General features: G+C 32.9%; 1 protein-coding gene across 3 annotated transcripts in view; it reads right to left on the reverse strand.

The window, feature by feature from the left end:
• Positions 1-6,494: 6,494 nt before the first annotated feature.
• LOC143347874 (dipeptidase 1) overlaps positions 6,495-26,890 on the reverse strand; it is a 107,027-nt gene continuing 86,631 nt past the window's right edge. For all 3 annotated transcript variants that reach the window (XM_076777473.1, XM_076777474.1, XM_076777472.1), the window contains exons 6-13: positions 19,942-20,074; positions 17,927-18,077; positions 17,615-17,684; positions 11,835-12,011; positions 10,336-10,420; positions 9,625-9,700; positions 9,211-9,349; positions 6,495-6,961 (exon numbers count right to left, since the gene is read on the reverse strand). In XM_076777473.1, coding sequence (XP_076633588.1) covers positions 6,872-6,961; positions 9,211-9,349; positions 9,625-9,700; positions 10,336-10,420; positions 11,835-12,011; positions 17,615-17,684; positions 17,927-18,077; positions 19,942-20,074 — 921 coding nt within the window. In that variant the 3' untranslated portion in view covers positions 6,495-6,871. The remainder of the gene's footprint in view (positions 6,962-9,210; positions 9,350-9,624; positions 9,701-10,335; positions 10,421-11,834; positions 12,012-17,614; positions 17,685-17,926; positions 18,078-19,941; positions 20,075-26,890) is intronic.

Raw genomic sequence — 26,890 nt, forward strand, 5'->3', positions numbered from 1 at the left:
TTGCAACATTTAATTGTTATTAACTATCTGGACAATATAAGAACGACATCTCGTCTAATTTCATAAGTCTTTGTGTAACAAAAATTAAATCGATAAATATTTAAAATGTTTGTTTGAAATTTAGTAATTAGTTAAAAATTGGAGTGTTGATTGAAAAAACAATTTTCAAAATATTAGAATATTTTTTAATTATCGAAATAATTAAGTTAATTATCGAGAGATTTATGAAATGTGGAATTTCTTAATAGTTTTTTGGAATTATAGAAATTGTTCTTTATTGATTTTGTTAAATTATTTGCAATGGTTTTTTTGAATTTTAATAGTAAAATTGTGGACTGTACGACACAGCAAAGCTGAAAGATAGTAGTGCATTTAGAGTGCAGATTAACAAATTTTAATTAGTTCCACGAATTAATATTCTTTGTTCGTGAAAATTAAAGATTGAAATTGAAAAATTTTTAAGTGTAATATCGTTTGATTTGGTAAAAAATGCAAATAGAGTTCCGAAATTTGTATTATTTTAATTGTTTGTAAGTCCAATTTTCATTGGACGAGGTCAAACATTATTTTAAGGAATATCAGATCTTTTTAAAATTTTCTAGTTTCAATTAAACGGAATTTTTATGTGCAACATGAACAATTCTTTTAAATAATAATTCTCTTTAATAATAACAATTCTGTCAGGCAAAGATAATTTTCAAAATTCCATCGAAATTTTAAATTGTTTAAAGTATAAAAATTCGAAAAGTAACCTTAAAATTCTACTTTTTTTCCCATACTGGAAGGTTACAACCAGATAAATTTTGTACCTCAGTGTTGGTAGCGTGCATCTAAAATTCCAAGATGACCGGTTATGGGTAGATTTAATTCGAGTCTTGTTCAATTTTCTCGTTTTTCAGTTTCGTACCGTTCCCAAGTGGCCGCCATTTTATGTACAGTGTGGATAACAGGTCGATATCCTCTATGTACATGCTGAACCTTCCAAACTTGCCCTTTGTGCGTTCGGACATGTCGGATAGTATATATTATAGTAAGTTACAATATTATTAATCTGAGTTTCTAGGCAGTTGTGTGTTTTGTTTAATTAATTTAATTAATTCTAAGGCTCGTTCCACATTTTCTCCACATTCACACACGCTAACATAACCTCTGCGGTGTCTTCTACGCATGCGCGTTCGAGCCTTTCAAGAAAGAAAATTTATTTTTTTTTCCGATTCCTTGAAAAGCTCGAATTTTTTTATATTTTTAAATTTGAAATTGTTTACAACATTCCTTGTTTATTTAAATTTCCATTCAGTACTCGTGATTATCCAGAGATCATGCGACTTCGAGACCCAGTTAGGCGAATTTCGCCTCCCCCTCCCAAGAAAAATTTTTTTTTCTGATTTTTTTTTGTGGGAAATAGAACAGTTATGGTTGAGAAGTATGTTTCTGACTATAGTAAACGGAAGAGTACTTTTTTGAGCAATTCTATTAAATCGATCGTTTGAAAATTACTTTATGTCAATTATCGTAAAAGAAATTAGTATAATATCTGTTTTGGATTTTATTAACACGCTTTCTGACAGCCATTTTGTTGGGAAAATCGTCTGCCATTGTTGTGAACAGAGTTTAGGAATAATTCGAGTCTATTCGAATTTCTGATTTCTAAGAAATTACTCGATTAATTTTATATTCAACTAAATTTGTGTTAGAATAATTTATAATAAACAAACCCCAAATATTCTAAATTTTTAAGCACTATTAATCGTTAGAAGCACTATAAATTGACAAGTATATCATTCAGTTATCGAATATTTTGCCTTTCCATATTAAAATTCGAAGAAACGTCAAATGTTTTATTCGAATAAATTATCATTAAAATAAATTCTTATTCGAGCAATTTCTTATTCGAATAAATCATTATTCGTCCGATATCAGCTTCAAATAAATTCTTATTCAACCAATATAAATCAATTATTTAATCAGAAAACGTGTTAATAATAAATCTTCTCTATTAATAATTAATAATATTGTATTACTATTCTATAGTAATCATTACAATTAAAGAATAGTGTCCATAAAGATTCTTCGAAAAATTCAAATTCGAATATCCTTTTTTATTTTGTTAATTAATCGATCAATTTCGACTTAATGTCTTTCTCAAACGATCCATCCAATAAATTTTTTATCATTCTAGACTTACTCTTTACGAATTAGAAATGACTGATATCATCCTATTGGTCTTTCACGCTAATTAATTGTTCGCTAGTTGGCGGTTATCTGTGTTATTGCTGCTATAGTGTTCGTTCGACTGAAACATTTTATTTATTTCAATTTTTTCTTCAGGAAATACGAAATATGTATTTTTTTCGACGATCGAACGAAACTAAAATTTTTCAAACGATATCTTAACTAACAATCCCCTTTACCAAATCTAAATTTAAAAATTCTTCATTTTTCAACAATTCCAGTTTCACAAAATCAAAAGAATTTATTTAAAATTGCATTTTAATTCTAACTTTTCTATTTTCTACTTTATTAAATTAACGTCAATGTTGGAGAATTTATATAACTTTCAACTTTATAAAAATTCTTGTTTACAAAATTAAAAAAATTTTAATCCTAATATTTTCTATTTTATTTTTTATTCGATTAACAACAATTCTGGAGAATTTTTACAATTGTTAACTTTATAAAAATTGCAGTTTCACTAAATTAAAGAAATTAATTTAAAATTCTATTTAATTTATAACTTTTTCTAATTTATATTTTATTAGATTAACAACGATTCTGGAGAATTTTTATGTTTCTTAGTTTTATAAAAAATTCCACTTTTACGAAATAGAATTAAAATTAATAAAACTCAATTTGAAATTCTATTTTAATTCTAATTTTTTTTATTCTACTTTTTGTTAGATTAACAAGAATTCTAGCGAATCTGGTATTTGTTAACAATGATTTTCGAGTGGCAATGTTTTACGAATGCTAAAGAATTTAAAAGTATCGAGAATTTTTAAAATCCTTCTTTCTTTTTCAATTTATTTTAGCAATGAATTTTCCACGCTATTTGCATAAACAATTGACCAAGGTCACCAAAAACGAGTTTTAATTTTTCCACGAATATTAAATCTTGTTTTTAATTGCGAACAAACTTAAATAATTCAAAACTATTTTAATTCTCTGAAAGTTATCAGTTATTTTAGAAGTCTGTAACTGTTTAAATTCCAGAATAATTGTTGATTCCATCGAAAATTAAGTTTCTTATTCTTGCAAAAATCCAGTCTCAAAATATGGCTTTTTTAATTGCAAATAAAATTTTTTAATGCAAAACTATTACAATTTTTCAAGAAGTATAAATTATTTTTGTTGCAAATATGTGCAAATTTGTCAACTCCTGAGTAATTGTTGCTCATCGACCATAACTTCTTTTAATTAAAAAAGAATGTCCCTATTTTCTTGCAAAAACCAGTAGGAAACAAATGTTCATTTTTTTTTTTTTTAAATTGGAAAGAGTAGTTTAAAAAATCGAGTTTCATTCGACCTTGGATTTTTCAAACTTCGAGGTAAAAAGCTTCCACTAACAATATTGTTATAAATTTGCCCGGAAAATTATTAAAAACTTCATAGTTTGGAATTCTTTTCAAAATGGAAATTTTTAAATAGTTTCTCGTGAATATAGTTCGTTAGCATAAGTTCGTAGAATGATGGGAGTCGTCGAAGGCGCCTTGGTTTCTTTTATATAATATATGTATATAATATATATATATGTATAGTTGTTAACAATATTAATTACAGGTACCTAAAAATGTCTCCCACGTTTTGGAAAAAAGTAGGAAAAATTGGAAAATCCTGTTTATAATCATCTAATGAACTACCTTTCATACGATTTTCCACTCGGTTTATCGATCTGACTATTTTTGTGTGGTTATGGCAATGTTTTCAGGTCGAAATAGGAAATTTTGAGCTGGGGAAAGTAGAAATTCTGCGATAATGTTTTTTTTCTCCGAAAAATTCTGAGGGAAATCTAAAGATTTGGCTGGAAAATTGGGAAAATTAAGAAAATGGTACGTTGGACTAATGGAAATCGTTTCTGTAATTAGGAGGGATAGGGTAAAAATTAATGGATTCAGTTGGAAAATTGGAAAATTGAATTTTGGATATAATCTTTCCATTTTGTATAACTTAATTTTCTCCACCTTTTCTTCATTTTCCCCCACAATTAAAAACCATTTTCGCAGTTAGTGCATCGCATTGATAAACGTAGGGTAATTTATGATTTAGGATAATTATCGAGATTAATTGGCAAATTAGATGAAGTTTCAGTACCCGCCGATTGTCTAATTAAATGGCGTCTCGAATATTTTCAGAATCTATAGATATCCTTTGATCTAACGTTTATTGCTACGCCTCGGTTGCTATGTCGGAAAGGGATTATTATAATTATTTCGTGTGGGGTATACTTCGGTACAAAGTGGCTTGGCAGTGTTCGACAGTGATTACTATAATGAAACGGGTCCGCTGCTTTGTAATGAATATTTAAACCTTGATTGGTATTTTCTATTCGACTGATGTTCGAATATCCCATAATTATGTGTAAAAATATCCTATTGTAGGTATTATTTAAATAACTATAAAACTAAAAAGTTAAATTAAATTTTTGAAGGGACAAACTACTTTTATCATTAAATTAAGTTATTTACAAGCCAAATCATATTTGTATCTATTACGACAATTTAAGTAACTTAAATATTTTTTAAAAACATACTAGATATCTATATTAAATAGTATATTTATTGCTATAAGTCATATAGTAGCTACAAATAACTCTAGAAAATGGGAAAAATTTTCCAATTCGAACAGAAATAGTCAAATGCACAGTTATTCATGGATAAAATTTATAAACACAATAGAAAGAATTCATAACAAAATATGTGAAATATCTTGTAGTTAGATATGAGAACATTCTATTTATTATATCACAGTGGAACGAAAAATAAATTAAATTTTACAGCGATAGCTATATTCTTTCTATTTAATTTAAATAACTCAGATGTTCAGTAAAAATCTATTAGAGATATATTATTATAATTGTTGGTATAATTCACAAAATTGCTATTAATAGCTCTAAAAAATAGAACATAAATTTGGTAATTCTTCAAAATAACTCAGATATGTTTAAACGCTTTTTAGAAATATTTATTTTACCTAATATAAATGTTGCTATTATTTACGAAATATATAAAAAAAAATAAAATAGACAAAATTTCAATTGTTTGAATTTTCTGATTCTACACAAATTCTCGAACAGATATTTTTCAATTCATCAGAAAAGAATAAAAAAAAAAAACAATCACCCAAAAAGATTAATAACGGGATATTCAAATACAGTCCTAGCAACTAATTTTCCGTAGAAACCGAGCGGCCAGTGTGCCAATATATAAATAAACGCGTCATGCACGATACAAGCCTCTTAACAATGAAATTTAATAATAATTTTTCAGTCAGAAGTTTAGAAATATTAATAAATTTTATTTGTTTATTTAAATGGTATTAAAAAAGACCCTAAAAGCTTGAAACAATTACGCGAATCAACTTTCTAATTTACCACCGTTCATTTCTATTTATTTTTTTTACTTTTGCAATTGTTTATAAGCGCACTTGTTTATAATAATTATTTAAACTATAAAATTTTTTTTTAATTTTTGGCGCATTTCCAAATGAATTTTAATGATTTCTCGAGTCTCATTCATCACTATAATAAATTAAAAAACGATATTCCCTTCCTTAGAACCTAATTTTGCCATAGTAGTCTATTTCAAAGATTATTATTGTTTGATTAGTGTTTTTTTTTTTTTTTATTATTATTTTAGAAAGAAAAATTTTAAGGTTTGAAATCGGTTTTGTGACATTTCTTTTTTTCTTTTTTTTTTTTAAATTGTTCCAAGATGGAGGCGGAATTTTGTTCGCCATTTTGGGCCGAAATTAAGTTTGGTGCAAGCAGCCTCGATTGTCCGCATCGATACGAGTTTTTATTCGTTTAGGAACGCTTTTCTTACGTTTACAATTATTTATTACTTTTTCTTCAGGACCAATTCGAATCTCTTAATTAATTAACAAATGCCAATAAAAGTTTAATCTAAAAATGTATAAAGAATTCTTTATTTATACGAAATTTTTCCGAATAATTTCAACTATTGTACTAATTGGCATAAAATTGGAAATTGAATTATGAAAATTCACAACTTTAAAAAATTCCAATTTATCAGAATTTTCGAAAAACGAAAAATTGAATTAGGAAAATTTCAATTTATGAAAATTCTGATTGTTCAGAACTTAGTAATTTGAACGAGAATTTTCAGAATAATTTTCATGAATTAACAGAAATTCAAACATCGAATTACAAAAATTCCACGTTTTTAGAATTTTTTAATTCGAACGAAATTTTTTACCTGAAAAGAAGGATTAATTTCTTACTTCAATATTTCGAATTTTTACTAACAATTGTTCTGCAAATAACCCAATTAAAGCTCGAATTTTATTTTTTATAAATTCGTTTTTTCAATGTTAATAAATATTAATGGAATTTTAAATAAAAATTAACGATAACGACGAAAATAGAATTGGTCCTAAAAAATATTTTTATTTTTAACAGCCTCGAGTTTTCGTCGGTTTTTCGTAGATGGATCCTTCGTTTTCGATCGATAAATCGCGATCGAACTTTGCAGAAAAGTGGAAAAGATTCTCCGTCGAGGAAAAAGTGTGTTTTTTTTTTCGGTTGATTTTTTTCAGTCCATACGTTTATAGGGTCCTATAGTTATCGTGGGACGCTTCGAATCTTAGACGATCTAGCATAATCGAGGAATTCTGATGCGAGTGTCCTCAAAGAAGATCAAGATGTCCCATAGACGCAGGCAGAATTGTCTGGTGGACTGATTTTTTCCACTGGCAATACGGCTGCTCTATGCCATTCGTCGCGAACCTGAAATTTTTAACGAAATTTTACTAATTTTAGTCGGAGAAGATCATTGTATGTTCGTTTACTGTTTCTGTTCTTCGTTCCTATCAATAGACTCATATCTTCGTGTAGTCTTGCGACACGTGTTTTATTTGCCAACTCCACGCACGCTCCACATAATTCAACAATGTGTATCAACATTATTCTAACAAACTAATGTGCTCTGTAAATACGAGATAAAGATATACAGGGTGTTCGACCACTCCTGGGAAAAATTGTAATGGGGGATTCTAGAGGCCAAAATAAGACGAAAATCAAGAATACGAATTTGTTGATGGAGGCTTCGTTAAAAAGTTATTAACAATTAAGAATTAAAAATTATTTTTGGTTGCGGGGGTCAGTTACAATCATTTTTGGTCATTACACATACCCCCGAAATCCTACGCACTTTCGAGAAAAAAATTCTTTTCCGAAAATATAATGTCTGACCATACCACCGATATGTTTCACTGAATTTTCATACGAATCTTTAAAACATCATAACTTCTGAACGGATTGGACGATTTTAATGTTTAAAAAAGCAAACGACGCGTATTTTGGTCGAGAATATGTAGAAATTGTAACAATATTGGAAAAGTTGTTCCTTGACCCCCTAAAATGAGAAAAACCCCATAAAAATGGTCCAATTTTCAAACAGCCATAATTCCTACGATAGTGAATATATTCCAATGAAACTTTTTTCTGAAGTAGAGCTCATGGGTACCTACAAAAAAGTATTGGTCAACTTTTCTGTAGGGCGTCAAATAAAATTATGAAAAATGGAAAACTAATTTTTAAGAAAAATCGACGGGGGGTAGGGTGCCTAAATTAAAAAAAAATTTGAAATCGTTCTGGAAAAATTATTTTCGATTGCTGGGGTTAATTACAGTCATTTTTGGTCATTATGCATACTCCCAAAATCCCACCCACTTTCGAGAAAAAAATTCGAGTAAGTGCTAAAAGTTTTGGGTGAAAAAAGTCTTTCGAATCGTCTTGGAAAAATTATTTTTATTTGCAGGGGTCAATTGCAAGCATTTTTGGTCATCAGACATAACCCCGAAATCCTACTCAGTTTCGAGAAAAAAATTCCTTACCGAAAATCTAATTTCTGGCCAGAAATATCTGCCCGAATTTTCATGCGAATCTTTAAAATGTCATAACTTCTGAACGGATTGAACGATTTTAATGTTTAAAAAAGCAAACGACGCGTATTTTAGTGTAGAATATGTAGAAATTCTAAAAATATTCGAAAAGTTGTTCTTTGAACCCGCAAAATGAGAAAAACTCCATAAAAATGGTCCAAATTTCAAACAGCCATAACTCCTACAATACTGAATATATTTCAATGAAACTTTTTTCTGAAGTAGAGCTCATGGGTACCTACAAAAAAGTATTAGACAACTTTTCTGTAGGGCGTCAAACAAAATTACTAAAAATGAAAATGGAATTCTTAAGAAAAATCGACAGGGGGTAGGTGCTGAAATTTTTCGGCGAAAAAAAAAATTTCAAATCGTTCTGCAAAAATTATTTTCGATTGCAGGGGTCAATTACAATCATTTTTAGTGAATAGACATACCCCCAAAATCCTGCGCATTTTCGAAAAAAAAAATTCAGTACTGTTGAAACTTTAAACGTTAATAACTTTTTAACGAAGCCTCAATCAACAAATTAGTATTCTTGATTTTCGTCTTATTTTGGCCTCCAGAATCCCCTATTAAAATTTTAGGGGTGGCCGAACACCCTGTATGTTCATTGTTTACATACAACTCGATTCTTATTGTCAGATTACTGTAATTGTTAGGACGAATGCAACATTTCAGGCCATACAACACGATCTTTAAACGACTTTGAAGTATAACACGTTTTTATGCTAATTTTATTTATAAAAAATGTACTAAAACAATTTCTGCCCAGGTCTACAAACTTGGAGGATATTCTGAAAGAAAATAATCATTGTACCAATGTAATCCAATAATAAATATAATAGTCACCTTCGAAAAGAATAACCTCGATGATCTTGTAAATTTTAGAGAAATAACAACAAAATTCACTTGTGATTATGTTGATATTTTTAAGACAACTGGAATTATTTTCCATCGTCGGAAACAAATGAAATAACCTTTTAATATCATTAGTGTATTCCTTTTTTTTTTATTGAAACGTTTAAACAATTAGCGATGGAATTAATTTGAATTATCGATGGTTTTGGTTTTAATTAATTGAAAATGATTCACCTGCTCGACTTTAGCGAATACCCTCAGTAAATTGAGGCCAGCCAACTTTTTAATATCTTCCTCCGTCCATGTTGGATCTTCCAGCAGGGTGGCCAACAACTGAGGATACCTCGAAACGTCCTCCAAACCAGTAGGAGTACTATAAACAAAATTTTAGCCCCCGCTGTAGCATCGATTATCGATTAGAGCGAACAATTGCACGGGATTTGTTGTAAAGTGTTTAAATTGTTCATTGTTTGGATAGACAATTGTATTAAATTCGTGTAAATTATTCATTGTTTCGATGTTGAATTCTATTAAATTTGTTTAAATTGTTCGTCGTTTGCGAGTTCTAGTAAATTTGTTTAATTTGTCGACGCAAGATGGAGATTCTGTAATGCAGAAGCGCATCGATAATGTTTAAAAGATAATTACAAATTTATCCCGTCGAAGCCAGCGCCAATTCCAACATGATCGATCCCAGCCACCTTCCGGATGTGATTGATGTGTGCTGAAACAGACGTAACCTCTTATTATACTATTTAAGATATTCTTAATTAGCTATTTTGCACCATTTACGATCACTTAAGACACTATTTTTCATCATTATTTGCCAAAAAATTATACAATCTTTTTGCTCTCGAAATTTGTGACATTTATGCAACGCGTACAAATTTTTCGAAAGTAAAATGTTTAATCATTGCTTCCCGCGATCGATAAAAATATTTAGATATAGAAATCAATTTAATTTAAGGCGTGTTCTCATTTAAAACGCCAAATAGTTTCTTCAATAAATAATTGCGAGCCACAATTAATCATAAAACTTAATTAAATGATAAACAATTTACTGAACGAACAGTTTCGAGGCTCCAAAAGAATAATTAAATAGTAAATAATTGTTATCATAATTTTTATAATCTATTTTCCCAGAAAAACTAAACGAATGGCAAGCAACAACTTCTAGCAAATAATTATTCGTGTTAAAATTGAAATAATCAATAATTTTTATAATCACTGTCGACGATGAAGCACTGAATAATTTTTATGATTATTAATTTTCAATACTGAAAGTTTGAAATGCGAGTAAAATTGTAATTTATTATTTTTTATAGAAGAATAGCTATAAATTCATAGTGATTTATTTACCAATAACGTCTTTTATGGTGGCGGTGTTGTTGCAAGTTATGAAGTAGGTATAAAACGGAACCATCGCCACTCCACCATTTTTAGCCTGCGAACAACCATAATTTCCTTAATTACAGATGTTCATAACAAATTTAAAATATTATTTATCTCAATAAAAATACAATTCTAAAAATTTCAGTGAATAAATTAATCATCATTATCATTACTATTATTAATTAAATAATTGATCCTCCGAATAATAATAAGTTTTTTTTAATCTCGATTGTATTGCACGTTCCTTTGTCGCCTAAATTATGAAAATTTCTGTGCCCATAATAATCCATAATGAAGTTAACTTTACAACTAAAGATAGTTTATAATCATTTTTCATTTTTATCGCGAATAAAAATTCTTTGTTAGCGAAGATTTCACTTCTTATTTAGGTTTCCCTAACTTCGCCCAAAGGTTCAATTAGGTATACAGCAACGAAAAACAACTGTCCCCCCTTTGAGAATTTTTTATTCGTCGTTTATAAAGATTTCGAGGATCGTTTCGAATCAACATCCCCTAACCAAAGAAGAAATTTAAAAAAGTCTCACTCATTCCTCGCTAGAATCACATAAATCACACTCAAAATTGCTCAGTTTGGTCAGGGAAAACCTCGAAAAGTGTCTTTTTGAATAGAAAAAAAAAAAGGAAAAAAAAAGTAAACTTTAGGTTTTGGAATCCTCGAACGTGGTTGGCTGGGGAAAATCCTGAAGTTCGACCTGGTTTCACTGTGTTTGCTGACCTAAAACCAAATAATCTCTCCGCTGGCCGGGTGAAAAGGGTGGGCAGAGCGGAAAGTTTCACGTGTGGCGAGAGGAGAGGGAGAGGCTTGGATGCTGTATGAATCATGCTACAGCGGTCTGCACTTATGGCAGGGATCCTGGGAATCGACCTAGAAAGAACCCTGGCCGAATTAGGCGAGTTTCTATAGTTGTATTAGGGTGAAAAATTTTTGAGAAATCGCAATTAAATTATGGTGGGGAATTTCCACAATGTATCAAACTGTTTTTCGGTACACGGGTCATTAGATCGAATGCTGATCATCTGTTTCGTGGATGGTAATTAGTAGACTGCATTTATGTTGCTATACCATTGATCGAGGATTGGTATCTCTCCAAATTCGACTATTTTGCTTATTGACATAGCTATTCATACAAAAGTGAGCTTCTTCTTTTGGCAAAATTGTTAAAGTATAAAATTCATTCACATCTTACAAGGTTAACACCTTTCATGGTGTCGACTCATTCAACACACAATTTAAAAAAAAAGGACTAAACTTCGATATTTAATATGATAAAAACATGTATCCTAGTCTAAAATTCGCATAACTGTGCTCCACATAATTTCACAATGCCTCGAACCATAAATCGAAGGTGAATAAACATTTTCCTCGTCACTAATTTCGATTTTCATCGAATATTTGGTAGTTCTAACTTTTTAATTTAGTGGATCACAGTCGTTTGAAAACTCACCAGATTCCTAAGTACGTCGTCTGGCACGTTTCTAGTGGAATTACACAATGCCCTGGCGGCGCTGTGAGAGAAAATCACCGGCGCCCTCGTCGTTTGTAGAGCAGCTCTCATGGTTCTCGTCGAAACATGAGAAAGATCCACTAACATTCCCAATCTGTTCAATTCCCTGACGACTGCCTAAAAAATAATAACAATCAAGCATAGCTCTCAGATCTATTTTTTGATACATAATTATCATTTATAAGAGCAAAAGAAATTTTTTAAATCGAACATTTCACAGAAAACATGACCTTGTGATAGTAGGGTTTGTTTTTTTTTATTTTAGAGAACGATATATTCGGATTCTTCGTGAGAAAAGTAAGCGAAAAGTCCTTTACCGTTTTTCGATACGTGGCTCCGTTCTTGAGATACGAGCAGTTGTGAGGTCTACCAAGGTCAATGCCTCCATTTTTACCCACGATCAGCTGATATGCGCGGCGTCACCTGCGCACGATCGCGCGTCGAGACTTTAACCGTCCGTATCTCAAGAACGGAGCCTCGAATCGCGAAACGGAAAAAGATGTTTTCGATTTCTTTTTGCGCAAGGAATTCGAATCTTACATTTTGGAACGTTCTGAACTTACTATTGAATTTCGAGACCACGGATCACGTGAAGTTTATGTACCAGTAAAAAGCTTCCATTAGTGTTCAATATAATTTTGTAAAGATAAATACAATATTGCCTTGAATTATTTTATTTTGGCCTGTAGAATCACGCCCGCAAAAAATGAATGACATAATGGTGACCGAACACATATTAAAAATAATTTCGGAATGCAGAAAACAATTTTCTAATGTGACAAAACATACTTCAACGAAGGATACGTAACTCATATTCAATAGAATTTATTTAAAAGATATTTTAACACAAAAAGAATAATTTCATTTTTCACTCTCCTTAAATTACAAAATATCATTGATAATTTATTAGAAAAGCAAATAATACAACTTAGTGAATCGGAATATGCATCTCCAATCGAATTATAACTGTTTCAATGACGCGTGATAATATAGTAAGAAAGAAGCTAATTTTTTAAACAAAAACTACTTATCTTCAATATTAATATGATATTATTAATTAAATAATATTATATAATAATGTATAAATAAGGAGGTAAATGAGAGTAAGAATTGAGATATGGATAACTGTATTTCTGCATTTAGTTTATCTATTTATTGCTACGTACAATTTATGCTGTTTCTGTGTTCGAAGTGTCAGAATTTAAATTAATTATAAACGATTCAGTTAATGCATCTATAATCTGGTACAATTGCCAAAATTTGAATTCAATAACTTAAATATGATCAATGCATTTGCCCCAGTTTTCAACCATAACGTGTTCTAATAATTCGTGAAATCAATTTTTAAAAATGCTGGCTATTAATAAATATCCTGAATATAAATTTACGTTCATTTTCAATTGAATACGCAATTCATAATCCAGTTTTATCACACACCAGTCATATGGTCGTTAGGAATTGCTGAAACATCTTGAGGCGCATAGAATCAAAGCAGATTTAAAAATAAGCATAGAAGACAGTATAAATAATAATAGTTTATATATCCGTCGGACAGAGGATAAAAAGTCCTTCAAAATGAAACTTCTTTCAAATCGATATCGTAAATAGTTCCGAGGATATAACAATTTTTGTTTGAAATCGATCGCGTAGCTGGTGCCAGAGATATAATGGTTCGAAGCTTTTGTTTACTTTTTATTGTTGACATCGGCGCGAGGTCATTGACCGCGCTTTTAAATAGTAAACAGTAGATAGTACATTCTTGGAAATAGAGGTCATAACTCAGGTGGGAGAGAGAGAGAGAGAGAGAGAGAGAGAGAGAGAGCCGAATTAAAAAAATTACTTCCCTTCATTTCAATTACGATATCTCCGAAACCGAAAGTCGAATCGACATAAAACAGAAACTATTTTTAAGGGGAAGCCTTGCCGCTTCTAACAGTAGTTCAAATATAGATAAAACACTAATAATTTTGGAACTGTATCTGTGTAAAGTTTAACTATTTTTAATATGTGTTGCTAGTATTAAAAAGTTATTAAAATATTAAATTAAAAAATTTCAAATCATTCTGAAAAAATTATTTTTAGCTGCGGGAGTCAAATACAATCATTTTTGCTGAATACACATACCCCAGAAATCCTAACCAGTTTCGAGAAAAAAATTCATTACCGAAACTTTCATGTCTGACCATGCGTTTGGACGTTCTACTGAAATTTCATGCGTATCTTTAAAACATCATAACTTCCGAACGGATTGGACGATTTTAATGTTTAAAAAAGCAAACGACGCGTATTTTAGTGTTGAATATGTAGAAATTCTAAAAATATTCGAAAAGTTGTTCCTTGACCCCGCAAAATGTGAAAAACCCCATAAAAATGGCCCAATTTTCAAACAGCCATAACTTCTGCGATAGTGAATATATTTCAATGAAACTTTTTTCTGAAGCAGAGCTCATGGGTACCTACAAAAAAGTATTAAACAACTTTTCTGTAGGGCGTCAAATAAAATTATCAAAAATGAAAAACGAAGTTTTAAGAAAAATCGACGGGGGGTAGGTGCTGAAATTTTTCGGCGAAAAAAAAAAATTTCAAATCTTTCTAAAAAAATTATTTTTGGTTGCAGGGGTCAATTATGATCATTTTTGGTCATTATACATACCCCCGAAATCCTATTCAGTTTCGAGAAAAAAATTCCTTACCGAAAATCTAATTTCTTACCAGAAATGTCTGCCCGAATTTTCATGCGAATATTTAAAACGTCATAACTTCTGAACGGATTGGACGATTTTAATGTTTAAAAAAGCAAACTACGCGTATTTTGCTGGAGAATATGTACAAATCGCAAAAATATTCGAAAAGTTGGTCTTTGACCTCGCAAAATGTGAAAAACCCCATAAAAATGGTCCAATTTTCAAACAGCCATAACTCCTACAATAGTGAATATATTTCAATGAAACTTTTTTCTGAAGTAGAGCTCATGGGTACCTACAAAAAAGTATTAGACAACTTTTCTGTAGGGAGTCAAATAAAATTATTGAAAATGAAAAACAAATTTTTAAGAAAAATCGACAGTGCTAAAATTTTTTGGCAAAAAACAATTTTTTCAAATCGTTCTGGAAAAATTATTTTCGATTGTGGGGATCAATTGCAATCATTTTTGGTCATTAGACATGCCCTCGAAATCCTACCCACTTTCGAGAAAAAAATTCGAGAAGGTGTGAAATTTCTCGACGGAAAAAAAAAATTTTAAATCGTTCTGGAAAAATTATTTTCGGTTGCAGGGGTCAATTACAATCATTTTTGATCATTATACATACTCTCGAAATCCTACCCACTTTCTAGAAAAAAATTCGAGAAGGTGTGAAATTTCTCGACGGAAAAAAAAAATTTTAAATCGTTCTGGAAAAATTGTTTTTGGTTGCAGGGATTAATTATAATCATTTTTGATCATTATACATACCCCCGAAATCCTACCTACTTTCGAGAAAAAAATTCTTTACCGAAAATATACTTGTGTGGCTGGAAATGTTTTTATAACTTTTTAACGAAGCCTCAATCAACAAATTAGATTCCTTGATTTTCATCTTATTTTGGCCTCTAGAATCTCCCATTAAAATTTTTCCCAGGGTTGGCTAAACACCCTATATGTTCCCTATTTATTAATATTTGTGAGAGAACGTAGTGATATTTTGATTTCTGTTTGTGTACTTCTTCAGTTATTGTCTATACGTGAATCTGAGCGACCGTGGCATGTAATCATTGTTCTTCCATTTTTGGAATTGTCGCGGTTGTACATTTCGTGGTAAACTAGCCCGACGAAATAATAGTACGCAATCATGTATTTTCACTTCTCAGTTGAACACGAGCAAGCGACAGTGAGTAATTGTTTGTAACGCAGTGTAGTACACGCAGTACAGTTTATTTGAAATACTTTGGAAGATGGATCGTGGAAAAAATTTAACAGAGAATGAAACACGAACAATTGTAATATTACCAAAAGGGAACTGTTTTGTTTCGAAAACAGCCAGGGCTGTTGATAGAATTCGGAAAGTTGTTGTCAATTATGGGGAAAGGAAACGCCCCGTACGACCTGTAACTTTAATAACACGCAGTAAACGTGCTATTATAAGAGCAGCATCGAATGCATCGATAACTGCATGGAAGATTGGCGAAGCTTCTCGAATAAAAACGAATGTTAGAAACGTGCAGCGGTGTTCTGCAACAGCGCAAACATTTACAACAAAGGAAACTGGAAAGGAAACCTCCTTTAACAGAGGCACGTAAAATGGTAAGGATGTAATTTGCGGGCAACGTGTACAATGGTCGAAGAAACAGAGACGAGTGCTGTTCGGTGATGAGAAAAAATTTAATTTGGACGGTCCAGACCGACGGAATTATTATCGCAATTTACGAAAAGGAACAAAAATTTTGATACATGGTAAATGCATAATACACGACGAACTAGATATAGTAAATGCATTCTTAGTTCGATTAAAAAGTGATGAGAAATATAAATGTTATTTCTAAGTACAAAAAACATTATTAGGTTAGTTTGATTGGCTCGAGTGTTTCTCGAATCCCTCGCTATATTCTCTCTACGAAGTATAAGATTCTTAGTACGTGGATATATAGTTTCTTGGCTTTAAAAGAAATCTTTAATTTTCGTTTAATTAAAGTCACGAGAAGGGCCATGTTAAACAAACTGAAACACCTAGTTTCCAGGGGGAAAAAACTAGAGAAAACAAACATCGCTGGCTCGCAAAAAAGATGGCTCCTATTGTATCCCTTCTTTTCCTTGCTCTAGTATCGACATTCCGGTTTTTTCTTCTGTTTTTCCTTGCTTTCGCCATCGACTAATGTCCGTCGACCAAAACGTCACTGTTTTCTTCGTTTTTCCTACTGTCTCCCATTCCTTTCGTCTTCCTTGGGATTTTTAGGTCCTTTTCTATCATGCAGAATTCTCTTCCCCCACAAATTAATCCGAATATTGTGCAATCGTGCTGAATTTAATAACAAGAGTATTTAAGCACTAACAAATCGTCTGAACCGTTAAAAGTGCAGCCATAAGTTTTCTTATGAGAATACTGAACTAATGTGAAACAAGTAAGAAAAATTAACGTGTTCTATTAATAAGAAATGACAAATATTTGAAATGGCCATCTTCTGAGCATTGATACACAGAAAATTAACAATTAAACAAATTCAAATACAGTAGAAGTTCGAACTTCGATCGACTTTGATAAAGTCGATGCTTTAATACCATTTGTGGGGTTGCAGTATCGCTGGTTCATAAACTTTTCATGATACGGGATTATAAAATTCAATAGCAAATATAGAATTTTTCAAAACGTGAAATTCAAATTCCTTGCGGGAAAAGAAATTGGAAAAGTCTTTTTCTGTTTCGAGATCCAATGCTCCGTTCTCGAGATACGAGCAGTTGAAGTTGTAATGCGCGATCGTGCGCAGGCGATGGCGCGCATATCAGCTGATCGTGGATAAAAATGGCGGCAGTGACCTTGGTAGACTTCACAACTGCTCGTATCTCAAGAACGGAGCCACGTATCGAAAAACGGTAAAGGGCTTTTCGCTTACTTTTCTCACGAAGAATCCGAATATAATTTTAATTTGTAATAATTGCAAAAGTAATGGACTAAAATCTATTTTTTTTTTTAATGAGACGATTTACTTATTAAGAGACCGATTATGGTTGTTTTATCGTGACTCACCTTTCCAAATTCGCTGAGCCCGGGCGTCGAGTTCTGGGTACTGTTCATCTCGCCAACCGAACAGACTGCCCTGCCAAGAAAATGTCTGTTAAAATTCGATTCTTCCGATCTTCTGCCATTGTTAGCCTAAACTATTTCTCTTTATCACTCTACACTAACCATAGCGCGCGAAAAAAGAATAAAAACCATAATTAATTACAGCACAATCGAGTGTAGCTTTTTGTAAATATTTTACGAAAGTTTTCGTACGTAAAGTTCAATTGTTTTTGGGTTTATGCGTTGCTTCTCGAAAGTGGAATGGGATTTACTCACCAGGAAGTGTCGCACGCATGCGTCAAGGTTAAGTATCTGGCCCCCAGGCCGTAAAAAGTCCTAAGAACGCCTAGGGAATTCCCCAGCGAGTGGCCACCTTCGACGCCGATCAAACTAGCGATTTTACCTTCTCGATGAGCCTCGATGAGACCTACGTAAACGAAACAAATTTTCCTGGTTTAAATAATTTGTTTGCAAAATATTTGTTCGAATAATCGGTTCCTAAACTTAACATTAGGTATAGTTAAGGGGGATTAATTATTAACATGGTAAAGAGAATATAATAGGTGAAATGTAGTGATCTTTCCTCTACACATCTATTTAAGAAAAAGTCACTCGAACGAAATTACGTGGCTCTTAAAACCATTTAACTTTCGTTCAAAACATTTTTTCGCATCATCGTCAATTTCAAAGATATTCGAACGGGAGAATCAGATTTTCAAGTTTTAAATGCTATTGCTCGTTCCAGCAGTAATTAGATTGCTAGCAAGGCGTACCAACCTCGAGGAAACAATGGATACAGCTCGAAACGGCGCAGCCTGGCAGGAAGTTTGCTCTCGAGGAAACTCGAGAGGACAAAGGAGACTAGTATTAATTGCTCTGAAGCAGTATCGTTCGAGAGGAAAGTAATTATTGGTATCAACTTGACAAAACCGTTTTGTATTGTTAGGGAATCCATTTTAATAGAAGTTACTAGCTATTTGAATGGAATTTCGCGTCGTTTTAGGGACATTTTCCATTAAAATTGTCCTCTTTATCTTCCTAAAAAATTTATAAATGCTAGTAATTTACAGTTCATTTATTTGTTTCGTTAACTAAAATTGCGTTACTGCATATAAATCTTGTAAAACTGCAACTTTATGAATCCTAATAGTCCCCTCGAAACTCCATTCTATATTTAACTATTATTTAACAGATGAAAAATTTTGGGAAAGTCGTAAATGCTTTGATGTTGAAATAATAAACTTTTTAAATTTTCTAACTTAGAACTTTTCGTTTCGACTTACTTTTGCCAAGTTCATGTTTAACGAAAGATGAATTTCTGGATATTGGTAAATTTATAGTTTACATTTTAAATTAAATAAGTTTTTTAATTTTCTAATTTGGAACTTATCTATTAGAAATTCATAAATTTGTAGTGTATTTGTTAGTTCCCAATGTAAGTAGAAAATGTATAATAAAGATGACTGTTTTAGAATAGTCTAACAACGCGTATTAAAAGTACTGAAATTTTAAACGCGTGCAGTTCCGAAACTAGTAATGTTTTCTCCATAATTTTGCCATCGTTAGAAGCGACGAAGTTTCCTTTTTAAAATGGTTTTTGGATTATCTAGATCCCACTTTCTGTTTTGGAGATATCGTAATTTATATGAAAGGGTAATTCTTTAAATTCATCTACTGCTGTCTCCGTCTAACGCGTTGGACCTCTCTCTCTTACACATCGTGACCGAGTGGCGTAGTGTTTATTGTTTACTTCGAGCACGTACGGTCAACGACCTCGCCGTGTCATCCATGAAAAGTAAACAAACGCTTCGAACCATTATATCTCTGGAACTATTTACGCTATCGACTTGAAACAAGTTTCATTTTAAAGAATTTTTTATCGTCTATCCGATGGATATATAAACTATTATTATTTATACTGTCTTTTATGTTTATTTTTAAATCTGCTTTGACTCTATGCGTCCAAAGAATTTTCTGCAATTCCTATTAATCATACAACTGGTGTGCGATAGAACTGCATTATAAATTGTTTATTTAATTGAAAATAAGTTTAAATTTGTATACAGGGTGTTTGCATAATTACTATGCTATTTTTTTTCGGAAATAATTGTTTTCTCTGGAACCAACTACGGTATCGACTTGAAACAAAATTAGTTTTCAAGGTTGTTTTATGTTCTATCCGATGAAAATCAAAATGTTTCGACACAGTTTGTAAACTTTCTATTGGAAATGATGTTTAAATGATTTTATTGGTAGCGAGAGTTTGTGTGGGACTTGTGTGGTACATTTACCTTTGACGGAGGTAACCAAGGTTAAATGTTGAGCATTCATCTCGGCCAGCCGACGAATCACGTCGATCTGTTCCAAAGAAAGTTGGACCGCGTTCAGCTGGGCCGCGCCGCAGGGAACGTAGGCGGACCAAAACTGAAAAAAAAACGGAAAGAAACGACGGTTAATGATCATTACCATTATTATTTTCACGAAAAGCTGCACCGTTTGGTCTATATATAAATATAATGTGTAGCCAGGAATGTTTGTGTAATTCCATTCTGTGTCTCACTTCCTCTTGTGTTCATTTGTGTAACCTGTTGGTAATGTTGCGTGTGACACGAAAATGGTAATGGGGCTCTAGAGCCCAAGAAAAATGGGTCGAAAGAATGCATTAGGTGAAAGGTCTACTCGTATACCTCGTCTGTGCTAAAATCACCTCCCAATTTTCAGGTCGGTATGGCAATTGTTCGAACTGATGTACAAGAAGACACGTATTAACAAAAATTAACGAATAGAAAATGAGTAATACTACAAATACGGAAGTTATACATATGTGTCTTGATAAATCTAAAAATTGATTTATAACAGTGTTATCAGACGGCAGACCGGTGTTCAGAGTAAGCTCACCCCTCCATTTACGCATACCAATCCACAGCCATGTGTACGTGAGCTTAGGTGCTTTGGGAATTCAAGAAAGAAGGCGAATGTGAGTCTTTCTTTCTTGCTTTCGAAACAGCTTTGAGTCTCCATTGCCCAGGCATTTTTATTTTCCAACCCATGTATACCCATTACACATAAACGAGGTAAAGAATAGACCTATCGTCAGTGGGATGAACGCTATCGCTGTACCACGAGTGTCTTATAACATGAGATACACTCTTCCAAAGTGGAACAAAATGTTAAAAAGATCATGCATCAAATTGTAAGGGGATCCTCGTAAGAAGGCTTTAATCTTCGTAATGGTTTTAATGGGTCGATGATGGACAATGACTAACTTATGGTCACTGGTGGTCAACGGTGAGGTTGACATCAAGGTCAGTGGTCCAGTGAAAATCTAGAAATGGTCAAGAGGTGGGACCAATCGAAATAGGGTTGTTCTCTAGACCAAGCGGTTCTTAACTCTTCACGTTGACAGTGCCTCCCCACTCTTCGACTTCCCCACTCGAAGACTACCGCTGAACAAATTCTTCAGTACCCCTGGAGCATCCAGGGGGAACGGGTCTCGCGGGCCTACGCCAGGCCATTCGGGGAGGACTGACCACTGGGGACCAGGAGTGACCAGGAGTGACCAGGAGTGACCAGGACTGACCACTACTGACCAGTGCTGACCAGTGCAAATCCGACTACTGACCACTACTGACCACTACTGACCAGTGCCGGACCGTGATGACCACAGGTAAGAACTATTTAAAATTGCTCTCCCCACTTCTATTTTGTCGTTTGATACCAATTGAACGTTATGGAACTATCCATCGCTTTTGCTCAATTACGAATCGTTTCTTATGTTACAGCTGGACCTTTGGTGCTTCCTTGGTAATGGTAACTAATGCTCAACAAGTAGTAAGCCCACTTTACTTATTTATATTATTATCACAACATTGACCAGTTTATTTTATGTGTTTGGTCAGAATTCAATGTTCTTTGATTGTCCGGTTTTATCTAATTATTATGTTGTCCTCCTCTATTTCTACTACTGCCTTATTGTTTGAATTGGCATGATTGTGTCGAATCATTTACCATTTTTGTTTGCATATTATTTTAGGAATTTTGATGTCACTAATTAGAATTAGGTTTTTTATTCTTGTTCTATTTGGCTAAGATATTTTGTTTAATTCTTGGCTATTTTCATTCTGTGATTTCATCGTTGGATTTTCAATTCTTGGCTATTTTCATTCTTTGATTTCATCGTTGGATTTTTAATTCTGCTCCATCTTTGTTTCTGTTCGTCTTCGTTGGTATGGTTCTTCAGATAATTTTTGTAATCGTTGGCTATTTTACTTCAACATTATCTCTCCTTCTATTTATCTCTCGTTACGAAGTATGGGTAAAATTCTTTGTCTGTATCATGTGTAAATTTTGTACATTTCCTTAGGTAGGTCTAACATCGATAATCTTATAGATTCTCACTCTTCGATACATCAATACGACAAATTATTCCATCGCTTTGTCTAGTTTGCATGGTGTTTATTAAATTCCCTTTCGTATGTTACTAATATGGGTATCAATTTTAGTTTTAGATTATTCGTAGGGACATCGAAGTAAAACGCCATAACCGCCGAGGGACATTTAATTCTAAGTCGGTTAGATTTAAGCTTCGTCGCGAATCTTAAAATTAACGTCGAAGATTTCTTTATTCTACATATTTCCGCGTCCTACCAAGCAATTATTCAATAAGTAGCTTCTCGTTCTCTCGTTCCCTCGTTCCTAGCTTCGGTCACCGCTGTTTCATCGATTGGAACATGTGATCGGCCGTGTATCTGGTCCGAAAGATCTAATCGCCTTCCCTTGGTAAGCTTGATCGAGGGAAAACGGCACTTCGCTGGAAGGTGTGGAGTTTCCGTATTCTGCGGAAACGCATACCTTCCAGCGGAAGTCGACTCTGTCTCAGGTACTCTCTCTTTGTCAGACAGCCTAAGTCGGGTCCTTCGGGCTCCCGGCGGGTTGCGTTGGAGAAATGGAGACCTCGATTCGGAGTTGCAGTTCTCTGTTTTCTTGTTGAGATCGAGTTAGCAAGGGCAGTAGGTTCGATCTTCGGATCCGCTGCACGGTACAGCATCGGGTCGCGTCGCGTCGCGTCACCCACGATTTAGCTTCATCCCTCTTTTTAACCACATAATTGCTTGGTACAAAACATCCAAGGAACCTTGTTTCCTTCTATCGTCCGAATTTTAGATTCAACTTGACTGGACTTGAGCTTCGACGTTAATTTTAAGTCCCTATTGTATGCGTCTCCCAATATTGCCAAGTAATTATTTAACAAGTAGCTTCTCTCGACTCGTTCTCTCGTTTCTTGCTTCGGTCACCACTGTTTCGTCGAACGAAACATGTGATCGGCCGTCCAGTTTGTCCGAAAGATCTAGTCGCCTGCCAATGATAGATCGATTTCTAGAAATAGAAATCAATCTACCAAGGGTAGTGTTGATTCGATCCGAAGATCTGCTGCACGGTTCAGCATCGCGTCGCGTCGCGTCTCCAACAATTTAGCTTCATCCCTTTTTAAACAAAATAATTACTTGGCATGACTAATCTAGTTTCTAAGGATGTAAAAGGAAGATCGATGGAACTTGGATTCCATCTATCTCCCTTTGGGTCTCCACTCGCAGCAACCTCCTCGTGGTGAGACCTGGTAATCGGTGTCACCCACGTTAGAAAAGTTATTCTTCGTGGGTGACACCGAGCTAATGGCTGCGAATTTAGAATTGTTTCTCGATATAATAAACGAGTTTAGATTTATAGTTAGGCAGGTGTTTGGTTAACCATTATGTTAGGCAGGTTATTTTTATTTGGAGACAAATTCTTTTGAAAATTCTTTCAACTCCCTTCGTTGGTTGTGCATCTTTCATTGGTTGCACTTTCGTTTGTTTTTTCTTCAACCAACGATCGTTGGTCACAGAAGATCTTTAGTAATGGAGGGTGGTTGGGAATCGGTTAGGGCGGGTCTCCATTCGCAGCAACCTCCACGTGGTGAGACCTGGATAATATTATTTAGCGTTTAATTAATAATCGTATCACTCTTGGCTGGGTAATGCAATTATTAATTAAAAACTAAATAAAATTAACTAATTGGCTGCGATCCGCTTTGCATAGGTCATCATAAATATAGAGCTTCTTCGCTAGGTTAGTTTTGATTCTCATTGATTCATCAAAGATTCTATTAAAACAATTAAACAATTAAAACAGTCAAGGTATGGAAACGAAACGTTTATAATAAAAATTGGAAATTGGAAAATTAAAAATTGCAAATATTAAAATTGTGAAATTCTTAAATGCCGTCAGTGTCACTATACTTTTCTTCTTTTGCTTCAATTCAATGTACTTAGTTCTATTTTTACGCGTTAATTGCGTCCCGAAGTGGATACTTTAAAAAAAGAACGTGTAAAAAAAGACACTGCTTACAATAAAAGGGAGAAATTGTTCGATAACTTTGAAAAATCGCGTGGGAAGGAAAAGGGTAACTATTTATAAAAGGAACGGTTCCGATAAACGGCAGAAAAAAAACTTTCCATACTTTCAATACTTTTTTTTAAATTAATTTATTTCATATCAATTCCACATTTCGTATATCAGGGTTCACATTTGTGTGATTCTTTTGTGTCACATAATTAATAGTACCCTAAAATTCGTAATATATCATTTATTTAATGAGTTAAAGTGGATTTGTAATTCGTGTTCAGACATTTTTTGTTCTCTGGAAACATACATTCTGAAAGGTCTTGCATGAATTTTTCATTTCCAGACAATAACAAAAATAGACATTTTTAAATTTATATTGTAACAGTTTTCAAGCTTTACCTAATTGAGAATCGTGAACGACCGAATTATACAAGGTTGTTTCAAAGTTTCGAGAAAATTCGTATTTGAAATTCCTTTCATTTTTCGCGGGGTTTCGGGTGAAGACGATTTTCCATCTCAGTTTCCATTTTCTAAGTTTGACTAAGTATAAGTGCTCGCGGGCAGTAAAGTTTGCCCGATAGAGACCTCTGTTGCCTGTTAATGCACTTTCGATGCTTTTTCGCGATATTTCGATAAAAGTTCGTCGTATGAACTGCAATTTATAATATTCTAAACAGGATATGAAAATTTCCTGAGAAGCATTGCTAATGCAAAATTCAGAATCTGTGTGTTTGTGATTTTCCTAGGATTCGGAATATTTTTTCTAATACACGTTACATTTTGTTTGATTGTTCTTTTTGTTCCAACAGGAAGTACAGGCTACTTAATTCGCAGAAATATTCACTATAATTATTGTTATATTAATTCAAAATTAATAGCGTAAAATTATAGTTAGTCCTTTCGATGTCAAATATTTCCCAGATTTTACCTCAAATAACGCCACTCTTTGTTCAATCCATATCAAATACTTACTCTTTATAGTCCGACAAGAAGTATAAAATACATAATTTGAACAATATTTGGTCATAATTATTATCATATTTATAGAAAACTATCTAGAAGTAGATTATATTTCGCGCCTCGAGTAGTTGTAGGGCCCACCGCGGAGCGGCGCTTCTTAACATCTAGTGCCATCAAGTAGAAGCTGTAATTTAGTTCGTTGTTCTGTGTTTGGTTTTTCGAGTAGCCTCTGACTACAACACGTATGTAAAACATCATCTAAGACTGTCTACCGCATTATATTTATAATGTTCTCGAGCAATTTTAGTTAAATAAAGATTCTAATAACAAAGTAACTGCGCCAACAAGCTACTAACCTCAAACTTATCCGTAACGCCTTCGTCGACAAATTGAACGAAGTTTCTAGTAAAATTATCACAGACGTTGCCTGCATGTTTTAAATAAAATACGCGACCTCGATTGTCACTCTTATCAGTTACCCTTTTAAAAGAACGTCTCTTTCCAGTTGGATAACCTTATCTCCCTTTCGCTTATTAATAACTCGTTGTTATTTACGTTTCAGGTATTGGGAAGATAGAAACGTCAAGTACGCTCGGTTGGCTACGAAGCCAACTCAATCTGTTAACAATGTCAGGCCTTTCAGCTTTACGACTCCGAGAGATTCTGAAAAGTGAGTTACCGCCATGTCTCTAACGCTGCTTTCTGTAATTCTTTCATAGTTTGTGTTTGCTCAAATATTTCTACCTTAAACGGGAACAAATTAGGTCGAAGGGTCGCAGTACGATAGTGTAATACTATAATACCGATCCACTTTCGAGATTTAGACAATTTAAATTGTTACATAACCTCCAAATATCCTCGAATACGGAAATTTTAGGGCAACTGGCTCAACAGAAGTGCCATAATATTAAAGTTTCTCGTAATAATTTGAAGAGAATCTTTATTCATAAAAGGCACGTGTTTTAATTATTATCAAGGTTATATTTTGCGAGGTTTAGATCAATTTTCGTAGTTCAAACGAATGCAATAAAAATTCCAGGGTATCTCGTTTTATCGAAATGATATTAATGGGGGATTCTAGAGGCTAAAATAAGACGAAAATCAAGAATACCAATTTGTTGATAGAGGCTCCGTTAAAAAGTTATTAATGTTTAAAGTTCCGCTAGTACTGAATTTTTTTCTCAAAAATGCGCAAGATTTCGGGGGTATGTCTATTCACCAAAAATGATTGTAATTGACCCCCGCAACCGAAAATAATTTTTTCAAAACGGTTTGAAATTTTTTTTTTCCGTCGAGAAATTTCACATCTTCTCGAATTTTTTTCTAGAAAGTGGGTAAGATTTCGGGGGTATGTCTATCCACCAAAAATGATTGTAATTGACCCCCACAACCGAAAATAATTTTTTTAGAATGATTTGAAAAATTTTTGTTTCACCGAAAAATATCAGCACCTACCCAATTTTTTTTCTCGAAAATGGATAGGATTTCGAAGGTATGTGTATTCACCAAAAATGGTTGTAATTGACCCCTGCAACCGAAAATAATTTTTCCAAAACGATTTGAAATTTTTGAATTTAATTGTTAACTTTTTAACGAAGCCTCCATCAACAAATTGGTATTCTTGATTTTCGTCTTATTTTGGCCTCTAGAATCCCCCGTTAAAATTTTTCCCAGAGGTGGTCGAACACCCTGTATAATTTGTAGAATTTTATTTTATCGAGCGTGCCAAAATATCAACGATTCTAATTGAAATTAAATTGAATACTTTAATAATTATGCTTCGCATTGATGCGCGAATGTAAACATTAATTTTATAATATTGAAAACCGCGACATATTTAAATCAAATTCCTTTGATAAAATTCGTAGAATTTAATTTTAATATACGTTTAAATAT

Source organism: Colletes latitarsis, chromosome 11, assembly GCF_051014445.1.
Source record: "Colletes latitarsis isolate SP2378_abdomen chromosome 11, iyColLati1, whole genome shotgun sequence".
Lineage (NCBI taxonomy): Eukaryota > Metazoa > Arthropoda > Insecta > Hymenoptera > Colletidae > Colletes > Colletes latitarsis.